The 12,013-nt window shown below is 34.4% G+C and overlaps 1 protein-coding gene across 3 annotated transcripts in view; it reads right to left on the reverse strand.

The window, feature by feature from the left end:
• The window catches only part of LOC140767536 (acetyl-CoA acetyltransferase 2-like), a 33,385-nt gene extending 21,587 nt beyond the window's left edge, over positions 1–11,798 (reverse strand). For 2 of the 3 annotated variants that reach the window (XM_073107486.1, XM_073107489.1), the window contains exons 1-8: positions 11,711–11,798; positions 11,158–11,228; positions 10,420–10,518; positions 10,112–10,285; positions 9,924–10,029; positions 2,270–2,408; positions 1,103–1,180; positions 954–1,019 (exon numbers count right to left, since the gene is read on the reverse strand). In XM_073107486.1, the coding sequence (XP_072963587.1) occupies positions 954–1,019; positions 1,103–1,180; positions 2,270–2,408; positions 9,924–10,029; positions 10,112–10,285; positions 10,420–10,518; positions 11,158–11,197 (702 nt within the window). In that variant the 5' untranslated portion in view covers positions 11,198–11,228; positions 11,711–11,798. Of the gene's footprint in view, positions 1–953; positions 1,020–1,102; positions 1,181–2,269; positions 2,409–9,923; positions 10,030–10,111; positions 10,286–10,419; positions 10,519–11,157; positions 11,229–11,634 lie in introns of all 3 variants that reach the window. The other variant, XM_073107487.1, reaches the window with a different exon arrangement.
• Positions 11,799–12,013: the final 215 nt, after the last annotated feature.

Genomic DNA, 12,013 nt, shown 5'->3' on the forward strand with positions numbered 1-12,013 from the left:
AATGAGTGGATGTTGTATATTTTAAACACATATAGTCTTACGGGATTTATGCTCTCTGATACTATATTAACTCACCAATTACTCTAAAAGCTAATAAAAATTTAAGCTACTCCAAAATCTGGTAAGTTACTCTCATTTCTTAGTCCTAAGAAAGGTAAAATTGAGAAAAATGGGTGTTTGGTTGTAAATCGATCTAGTGATGTCATGGTTATACTTTATGTGACATGAAAAAATAGTGATTTTTATGTCAAATGACCAAAATACCTTTTATAATGGATGGATGAGAGGAGAGAAGAAAGAGAAGAGATAGAATGAAGTAATAATTGATTATTGAAGTGATATCTTTTGAAAAGCAAAATGATTATTGAATTTTGTTGGTAAATACAAAAAATTGGATGAAAGAGGAGAGCAAAATGGTTTTTAAGTAGGTTGTCGAAAACCAATTTTACCTTAAACTGGTATTTGGATAAAAAAACCAATTAAGTGTTCACTAAACTGGTCTAAAAACAAACCTAAATGATCCAAATGAGGCCCTAGAGTATTACTATCAGTTAACTTCAGGATACTGTAGCTACTCTTGAGCCATGTTCCCTACCCAATTATCTTCAGAACATTGCCAATTATTCATCCAAACCTATCCTGCTTTCCCATACATGCTCTCTTCTGAGAAACCTGCTAGAATTAGCAAAGAACTAAGAAAATCCAGATAAATTTCCTTAAGCGTTATAGCCATAATTCTCTTACTTCCGAACATGCTTTACTAGACCTACCAAGGATTTCCAGGAATAAAAATTAAAACTAACTAAATTATTATTAGATAATAGATATTTAAACAAATAATACGATATACATATATATAGGTAGATAAAAAATCTTATCAAAATGGTGCTCGATTATAAATATTACAATTAAAAGATATGAAGTCTAGTATTCTAGTATTGCAAAGGACTTACTTTTTGTAGACCTTCGTCCTTATCAATAATTGTTGATGGTTTTCCTCTACCTGCAGAAACTTCAACCTGCATGGCAGCAGGTCAAAGGAAATAAATGAGACATCCAAAATAGGTAACTTCATTTTCCTAGTTGCTAAAATGAATCTTACCGGAGTTATTTCCCAAGTAAAGGCACCACTATCCCGAGCAGCTATTCCACGCTCATTGCTTTGAATTGCAAAAGAGTCCTGCAGAAATTGAAACAGAGTAACACTATCAAAGTAAGAGAGGCTCTTAATGGTATGATATATATGTATTGTTGGTCTATTACCTAACATCTTAAGTTTTTCGGTCAACTAATTATTCAATACAATATTAGAGCTTACTGTTTAGAGGTCATCAGTTCAAGTCTAGCCCTATTTATCTCTACTTTTTATGATCTATTGAAGTGCAATATGGACTTGCAGCATATCATATTATCTTTCATCTATTTACATATGGTGCATAGGGACCACACGTGAATGGGACATTATATAAGCACGATATACCTTATTGGTCAAGTACCAAATAACTTAAGTTTTTGGGTAAACTAATTATCTAATAATAGCCTATATTCATTCTTCTGAAAAGCAAGCGCCAATCCTACAGGAATTATAGTAAAGTCATACTCTCTAAATAAGAGGCATGTATCCATTGTTGTATAAAGTAAGTGCCAGGTCAGTTTTGCCTTTTCAGTGCCACTATTGTTATGGCCATGAAAAATAGCAGACTGCCACACCGTCATGGCGGATTTAAGGCTGCCACCATGGGGATTATGGACTTTACTGCACATTCAAGTTTCTTTTTCTGTTTAGGTTATTTATACCCATATTTAATTGAGGACTAATACGAAGGGTCAATAAGATGTTGCCAATTATTTCTCATCAACAGCACAATCAAAGAAAGTGAAACTCGTCAGTGAATATTTGCATCTAACTTTGCATCTTAGTACAATAATGGTAGTTGCATCACTGAGCAAAGTGAATATAAGTATGCTAAAAGATACACTATATTAAACTTTATGGGGTAGTGTACAACCAGTAAAGAAATAGTGTGTAATCTATGTCTAATTGATGCTAATTAAAAAATACAACTCTGTTATTTGTTTAAATTTGATCCAAGTAGAATGAACAATTGAGTTTCCTGGTTTTACTTACATATAAACCATAAACTTATACCTGACAACAATAAATTTTGGTGATTTCTAGTGTTCAATAAGTAACAGTCTAATATGAAAATGTAACATTAAGAAGGTCTATACTAGAAATTAAAAAAAGTGTGGATTATTCTCTTATTACCTGCTCTTCTTTTGTTATGGAATGATTATCAGCACATAATTCAGCACACATTCCCATTGCAAAGTCATTATATGCATCCCAAAGACCATCCTTAAGCATCCCATCAACAAGAGTGTCATGTCCAAATCGAGATCCTTTCCTGCACCAAGAATTATGTAAAAAGATAGTTTATCAAAAGATATGGTAGTACCAAATATTAATGAAGTATCAAATTCTAACAAAGTAACAGGACTGCTTACATAGAGTGGCCATAATTTCAAATCTGACAAAAAATACATTTTTCTAGAGCAAACAAATATTGAATGTCCAAAGTAACTTTAGAAGAACTAAGTATCCCACCAGAGTAAGCATCTAGATAAATAGATCCTATGTGTCCCTCCAAATTTTGTCTCAGAAGGCATTGAAATAATAAATAAGCGTGAGAGCAGTGCTGGTTCGTGATCCATGACTTTATATCATTTACTTAATTGGCATCGAACAAATTAGGAATATTCATTGGAAATCTAGTCATGACAGGAATCTTAACAAGTTGAGAAACATCCTCTACCACAGTTACTCCTAATCATCTTCCTTTCTTTTTAACCTAGGTCCTTTTTTTCCAGTTATGACCTACCCCCACAATATCATTGCAATCCATCACCTTCACCATCACCTTTTCTTGTATTATTTTCATTCATCCAACTACATGAGATGGATCTTGAGCTTCATCTTTCAGTGTGTAGATCTTTTAATCCAGCTTCCTTGTTATATTTATGTTTAGCAGGATATCAAGGTCTCAGTCGTAAACTGCAGCTGTTGAGAAACAAACTGCAAATATTCTAGGTACTAATGTTAGCCTTATTGAGAAGAGAAGTGAATTGAAACAATACAAAGCCTAACCCAAGATTGGGTTTGGAGAGAAGTTGAAAGAGAGATGAAGATTTGGTGAAAAATATATTGCATGCATAGAGAGGGACATGGCCCAATTTGTACAAAGTCACCATATATCTAAATAAATAAAAAATATATATAACATAATAACTCTCAATCAAACTCAAGATGGATTATAAACCGAAGGTTTGCTAACTAGAACCTCAAAACATGGAAGAGAAAGAGACTTCGTGAAGAAGTCAACAATTTGCTCCTCAGTGCTGAGGCAATGGAGAGAAATAATGCTAGCTCGGTACTCCTAACGAGTATAATACATATCGATTTCAATGTGCTTTGTCCTCTTATTAAAAATAGAATTTTCAGCGAGCTTTTTAGCACTATCATTATTGATATGAAGAGAAGTTGGGAGAGGCAATGGAACACACAAATCACTAAGGAGGCGATAGAGCCAAACAATCTCCTTAGCCACCATACACATACCACAGTACTATAACTCAATACTAAAGAGAGACACCACATTCTTCTTCTTACTGTGCCACGTGGTCGTCATTGCCGCGAGATTCCTCATTCTGCTCGATAGAGGAGACGATGCGCCATGAGGCGCAACGGCCGATGACGTTCTTGTAAGCAACAGAGAGGAGGTTGGGCTCCTCCACCGTGAGCTCCTCCACTGTAGAGGTAGATGACGTGACCTTCTCGTGCTCTCCTTCCTTTAGTTTCTCCTCTTCTTCCACTTGGAACTACCGATGGCAAAGGATGTTCCAATACCATGAAACAATACAAAGACTAAGCCTAGATTGGGTTTTAAGAGAAGATTGAAAGAGAGAAGATTTGGTGAAAAATGTGTTGCATGAAATGGTCGAGAGGGACATGGCCCTATTTATACAAAATCACCAAATACAGAATGGAGGTCAAAGATGTCAGGAATTTTTATAATTGCCTATACAGAAGTAAGCCATGTAAAGGTTTATACAGCAGGCTAGATGGCTAGGTTGGAACCTGGAAATTAATGCCTCAATAATTTGACTTATAAATTTTAAGATGTGATCTTGAAATAGAGTTGGTCTATGGAAGTTTATGACTTTGTTCATCATCAAAAGGATTAATATTGCTACAGGAAAGGTTTTCCAGGACTCGTCTTTTTATCACTTATTTCCTCCATTTCCTCAAATCCGTCCTCCCTCCCTCCCTTTATTATTTCTGTAGTGGCCGTATCTCTATGCAGCTTATTATAAATGTAATATAGTAGTAAAATTATATGTAACTGGAGATGTTAAGTGTACATATGTTCTATCAATATGAATAAAATTTCATCAATCATTACATGATTTCCAAATCTAGAGGTGCAGGGATACAAAGTACTGGTGAGTGATGTCTATAACCTCAAAAGGCATTTCCTCTTTCAGTGCTATTAAAGTCTGAATCACACTATCTCATTTTCTCCAACACAGAACAGAAACCATGTAGTTACAAACACCTTAGAATATTTGTACTTATCAATGTCTCAAAAAGCACTCAGTGTGTACACAATGGCCAAGTAGTTTTGTGGAACTTGGCAAATGGCAGACACCGTGAAACCGAAGCATGTCTCAAGCAATTTTTCATTTTTTCTAATTTAATTTCTGTAAATTGTTGACATATAAAACTAAAGTGCTGAACCACAACTATGAAATCAGTGATATGTCATATCAAGTCCATAAAAACACAAGAATTAAAGAAAAAGAAAATACAAAAGATAAAAGAGATGTTTATATGTATCAAAAATAGTATTAAAAATAGTTGATAATTTGACATAACATCATCAAGAAGAAAAGTAATTTCTTCTGAGTTATGGTGCCTAACACTTCAAACAGTAATCAAATTCAACATATCATTCATTAAATGTGTTTGTCGTCTGCTAGATTCCCCCATTCTAATTTATCACCATCTGCTATATTCTCTCATTCTCCTTTATCATCATAGCCATTCAACACTTTGCATCATCTAGTTCATCCTTGTCATCCCTTTCATAATTTAAAATCTACCTTTTCAAATCTACTTTTTCAATGTTTATGAACCTTGCTTGCTTCAATTGTTTGGTTGATGAGGAATTAAGAGTGACAAATTATTGATCCTTTAGATTAGTCATTAAATTGGGCATCGGATATAAAATACCTAAATTGAAAAACGAAACTTTAATATTATAATCGATAATTCGACCGCCACAATTGGAGTATCAGAACTGAACAAAAGAAAGAGGATCTTCAAATACACTATAATAGGCCATAATCCACCATGATAGCCACCATAACCCACAATGGTAATCAAAAACATGTGCCAATCCATCATTTTTTGCTGCCACAATAAAAGCATGGTGGTGAGAAGGCAAAACCCACATTGTGGCCACATTTTACAGCAATGGTACTTATATGAAGACAAACTACAACCAAATGTGGAGATGAGAGAACTTTAAGCCTCTCTCATACATTGTGGGTAAGTATTTCATCAAGATATTCTTATCAGTGGGTTGATCAAGTCCATATTGCAGCTACAACAATTGATAACCAAGAAATTAACCTTACTAAGTCACTAATTGAAGCACCACTGGACAATGTTAATTTTTTACAGCATAATGTTACATGGATATTTAATGAAGGCCCCCTAGTCAACAAAATTTATGAAGGCTCTAGTCAACCAAGTCATGAAGACCCTAGCCAACCTCTTGATGGCCCTAGTCAACCTCTTGACTGCCCTAGTCAACTAGCATATAGAGGTTTTGATGATCAATCTACTGATACAACTATTGCATATATTATTGAATATTAATAGAAATGCAATATACATTATACAAAAGAGATAGCGAACTATATGAAACCTCCGACAAAGAGGATAATGATGCGTTATTAGATGGCCATTTAACTAATGATGAGTCTGATGGAATTGTAGACAATTTGCTCAGTGATTATCAGCCTATGTTTCAATTGTACAATATATATTTGACATGAAGTGTCAATGTTATTAATCAATTTGTCGACTTGTCTACTCCTTCAAGGTATACAAGCAATGATTTGCATGCATTTAACTAATGATGAATCTGATGGAATTGTAGACTGGTCAGTGATTTTCAGCCTATGTTTCAATTGTACAATATATATTTGACATGAAGTGTCAATGTTATTAATCAATTTGTCAACTTGTCTACTCCTTCAAGGTATACAAGCAATGATTTGCATGCTATTAAAGCTTCTAAATCTAATACTTTATATGTTAAATGCAAACAAGATAACATACATCAATGAAGGTTACGTATATTGTTACATAACAGCGATAAAATATAAAAATTACTAAATATAATGGTCCATATACTTGTCTTAATCTATCTTTGAATAAGGACCATCATCAATGGATATAAAATCCATTGCGTATGAGATTAAAAGGTTTATCAATAATGACACTACAATTAATATTACTCAATTGTAGAGACACATTCTTAAAAAGTACCACTATCAAATTTCCTATCGAAAGGCTTAAAAGAAAATAATAAAAGGTCATTGCAGATGTATTTGGTGGTTAGTTAATTCATATAAAATTGTCATTGCAATATAAGAACCAATGTACATTATTGTGTGGAACAAAGTCAATTCAGATGAACCAATATAAACTTCTTTAAAACTTCTTTTTTTTTTGTTATCTTCCATTGAAGACTTTGCACATTGTAGGCTAGTGTTTAATATTGATAAGCAAACTTTTATAGAAAATATAAAGGAACTTTACTTATTATTATTGCCACCGACGCGAATGATAATGTGTTTCCTATTGCATTTGTTGTTGTGGAGTGAGAATCCTAATAGTTGAGATTAGTTTCTTACATGCTTGCGTTTCAGGATTGTACTTCAAAGGCAAGGCATATATTATTAGATCATCACGTCAAAATTATAACAGCAATCAATGATAAGAAAAAATGGATGGATTGAGCTATTAGTCTGCCATGGTTTTTGTCTCCAACATATGTTAGCTTCTCCAATAAAAAATTCTAGGATAGAAGCTTGAAGAACTAAGTTCACATAACTTCTTTTCGAAATAAGATTCAAAAGTTTAACTTTTACATAGGTCAAATAGCTCAATATATTTCGAATGCCGAAAAAATAATTTGATGATATTTTACTAGAGAAATGGTCTCAAGCACATGAAGAGAGTCATCAGTATGAGATCACTAACTACCAATCATTTGGAGATATTTATTGAAGTAATGAAAAGTGTGCGGGGATTGCCTATAAAGATGTTGATAGAAATGTCATTTTATTGTGCAGTAGATTTCTTATATACTAGATGGAAATTATGAAATGAAATAATGACCAATCACCAAGATTTTACTCTTTCTATCACTTCTATTATAACTAGTTCTAACGAGAATGCTCGATTACATACAATTCATTTAATCATTGTCTTGGTGTTTTTGGGATTACCATTATATGCTCCAATTTGAGCAGCTTGAGAGATAAATGATCTCAAACTTTGTTGGCCTAAATGACTAGAGTTGCATGTTTGACAAATGCAACAATATAAATATTCATACACCTAAGGTTCTTAATATCGGGATCAGTATCGGCCGTCCGAAAAAATGATACATATCAGCCAAATCGGCTACTCGTATCGGATCGGACTATTTTTAATTATGCAAAATTTTAAATATTATTTAAAAATGCTAAAAAATTTTAAAATTTAGAAAAAATGAGAGGAAAATAAGAAAATAGAAATTACTCACACATGAAGCCTAAAAACGTAAAAAATATATTAACTTACTTAAAATTCAAAATTTTGATGAATATCGAGCTCTCTCTCTCCCCTCCCTCCTCTCAAAATTCAAAACTTACTCAAAAATTACTTACATAGACAAGGTTCCCATTTTTTCTTTACTTTTTCCCTCCTCTCTCTCCCTTCCCCCCTCTCTCTCAGGCTCTGAGCAACTGGTACTGCTGCATCACCACAGCAGCAACAGTAGAGGTTGTCAGATCTACTTGGTGCAAGAAGAGAAAGAGAGAGGGAATAAATGAGAGAAATTAAAAGGTAAAAATGATAATTAAAAAAACTCATCCGAGGTTGCCGATAGAAGTGAGAAAAAGAAAAGAAGAGAGAGAAAGAAAAGAGAAAGAAAAGAGAGAAAGGGAGGCAGGTGGAGGGGTGGGGTCAGGATCGAATCCCACCCATTCCCGCCAGTTTCGAGCGGCATCGATCGATACGGCTGATCCGGTCTGAAACAGATCAGGTATCAACTAAGATGAGGAACTATGCATACACCTATGTACCTATTGCATGCAAAATTGTAACCTTAAATTGGAGGTCCTTTGTTGATCATATATATATCATGGAGACATGCTTGAGTAAATAGGAGCCTGAGTTTCATTCTATTCATGACAAATATTATCGATCAAATTATGATAGTCCAATAATTTTACCTAATCAAGCAACACAGCAAGTGGCCAAACGGAGACTAAAGACATCAAAGTTTTGTAATGAGATGAACGAGTAGGAGCTTCCCAAAAAAAAAAAAAAACTTATGTGACATCTACAGATAAGAAGGGTGTAATAGACGCAGCTATAAGAGTAAGAATCAACTGCTAGTTTATCCTAGCTCTAGGTTACCCTAGTTCTAGGTAAAGTGTTAGATTATATTTCTTTCTAGTTTAGAAAACACAAGCTTAACAATATAATGCCTTTCACATAATTAATTGTTTGAAATAAGTAAATTTATTCTCATATGTGTTTTACTTAATTTATTATTCATTTGTATTATTTAGACTTGCCATGACTGCACACAAGGAGTCAACCCTGTCAATACATTAGTGTTAAAGTTGCAGAGATGTCATAGGTCCAAGGTGATATGGAGGGGCGAGGTTTGTTTTTATGATTTCACCTAACTTTTTTATTTTAGGGCATTCAATCTTCTTATTTATATTTCATTATGTTCATTCTTAGGATCAAGGGCCTTTGACGTGTAGGCATTGCTTTAGGGGTGTCAAAATAAACAAGCCACTCAGACTCGACTCAACTCAGCTTGAGCTAAGTCAAGCCAAGCCTAAACAACTTTATGGGCTCGAATTGAATTCAGAACCGAGCCTCAACCAAAGCCGGGTCGCCTAGGCTTAGCTCAAAAAATTATTTATTAATATAATATATATTAATATATATTATATATAAGTATATCTATAATCATTAGATCTTTGATCCAAAGACAGGCTCGATAGGCCCGGCTTAAAAATAGCCTAGTTTTAGATTTTGTTTAACCAAGATCCAAAGAAGTGAGATTGAGGATAACCAACAAATCATTTATTCAGCACACATGCATGCAAAGGATGATTTTAGCTGCAGCAAGCTTTTATATCAGTCTTTATGATTTTCTCTTGTGCGAATCATATTTTTCTCCTCAAATATACTTCTAGAGAGAAGGCATATGTATGATCATGTATAACAAGGAAAGAGAAGGATGGTGAGAAGGTAAGCAAACAGGGAGGGGGAGAGAGAGAGAGAGAGAGAGATGACCACATATGCCATTTAAGAAAAAGAATCTTATTGCCATGAATAAACTTCCAGAAAACCAGTCTAGCAAAAGATACTGCCTTTACATATCATGTTAATAGATGGGTAAGGAAAAAATATCTCATTAAAGGCACTGTCATCCATTTGCATATTGCATTGCACGATGTTCCATCTAACTACGTTGGCTGTACTGTATACTATGTGATCTTTTTTTACCCAAGGAAACCTATTATAAAGGAAAAGTTTCTCATTAGAAAGGTAAACTAACCTTGCTTCAGCAATATATTTAGGAGCATTTGACATGCTTTCCATGCCACCAGCCACAACAACGTCGTTGATGCCTAATTGGATACTTTGTGCAGCAAGCATCGTAGCTGTGAACAAGGATATTATTGTTATAGTATATATTAGCAATTGTTGTATAGTAATGATTCACCAAAAATAGACCCACTCCACCTTTCATTCCAGATGCACAAACTTTGTTAATTGTGGTGCAGACCACTGAATTTGGTATTCCAGCACCTAATGCAGCCTGCCTAGCAGGAGCTTGGCCTAAATTAGCACTTAAAACATTCCCAAAAAAGACTTCTTGTACAAGTGCTGGATCTACATTTGCCCTTCTAAGAGCACCTAAGAATGTCAGAAAATGAGTAAGGTTCCTTATATTAAACCAACATAACTGTGTGTGTATGCACGCGTGCACGTGTGTGTATGTGTGTGTGTGTGGGGTGGGGGGCTGAAGGGGGGGATTGGGGGGTAGATACATTCAATCGCTATGGATCCGAGCTTTGTAGCAGGCAAGGATGAGAGGGCACCAAGAAAGCCACCCATAGGAGTTCGTGCAACACCAACAACACATACATCTGTAGGGAAAAAAAACATATTAGCTGGATAAACTACATAGAACATGTATTCGTAGCATAACATTTATGCGTGTATATCATTCCAAGAACCATTGTATTTCAAAATCTGCGCTCCTTGTTAAATTACTTAACTATCCATCATTCAGCTTTCCATTAGTTATGCAATTATCTCCTTCCCTAGAGTAAATCTTACAGCTTGGTGTATATGTTGTTGGTGGGAGTATAAGCAATATGAATCAAAGTGGACTATGAGATTATCATATATTCAGATAATATGGAAAATTAGAATGTAAAACTGTGACAGATTTGACAGAAACTAGGGGAGGGAAAGAGAAGCCAAAAATCTAGTACCTTAACATGCATTCTAATGAGTGGATTTTCTGAACGAACTAGGTTGACTAAAAGGAGCATTCTAATGCAGGGCCAATAGAGTAGCTCTTTGGCAGCAAATATGGGTCTAACGAAGGACCCTGCATACTCCAAGAACTAACAAGCACTATTTCAATTATTAGATATGATGATTAATTTAACAAAGGACGCTATCAAATGCAAATTAGGTATGTTACTTGATATAAACGACTCTACATATTAGTAAAAAGAGTATAACAAATAAAAAATCAACAGGGATGTATTGTACACCTCTGGGCTTTATCTGGTCCAAAGCTGCTTCTGAAGCCATCAGTATATCCAGATACAAATAACTTCAGGAGCTAAACAAGAATATAACAAGAGATGAGCATATTAAGCAGAAAAAGAAATCAGATGGAGTTATGGACAAAAAATCAAACAACAAAGCAAAGAGATTTGCTCTCTCATGTAATGTATCATTTAATAACCCGCCAAAAAAATCCTATTAAGCAGAAAAAGAAAAGAGAGTTATTTTTATTCAAATAAAAAAAGGAAAATTATCGTTGAGATCAAATTGCAAAACTTACGATTTACAAGGATCAAAAGAAAACGAGCAAAAAAGACGATACGGGAAATGTAACACAGCCGGAAAGAAAATAAAAAAGAGATATTATACGACAATCCAATAATATTGAAGACGATCCAAATTTACAACGAAATTGATCCAAATCTACAGCGAAGAGATCGAGAATGGGTTGGGAAAAATACGGTTGAGTAGATCGAAAGAGAGATGTGGGAGATTTGGTAGGGTTTATGGGAGGAGATAAAGAATAAAAGCTCCCACCTTTGGCTTCGGATCTCTGGACGGAAGGAGAGAAGAGGAAGAAGAAGAGGTAGATGGAGACGTACTTGATTACACTTCACCCCTTCTAAGACTTAAATATTGCAAAGCGAGATATACGTGACTGACACAAACCAAGCCAATATAGATTTACTTTGATAAAATTATTTATAAATATAATTACACTCAAACCCCTGAACTCACTTATAGAATATAGGATCATTGCAAAAGAAATAAATATTATTAGCTTATGATTGGTTCATCTTTCCATACTTGCCCTTATCTTTCCACAAAAAGTTGTAACGT

This window comes from Typha angustifolia, chromosome 9 (genome assembly GCF_048772165.1).
Source record: "Typha angustifolia cultivar Huaian chromosome 9, ASM4877216v1, whole genome shotgun sequence".
Classification (NCBI taxonomy): Eukaryota; Viridiplantae; Streptophyta; class Magnoliopsida; order Poales; family Typhaceae; genus Typha; species Typha angustifolia.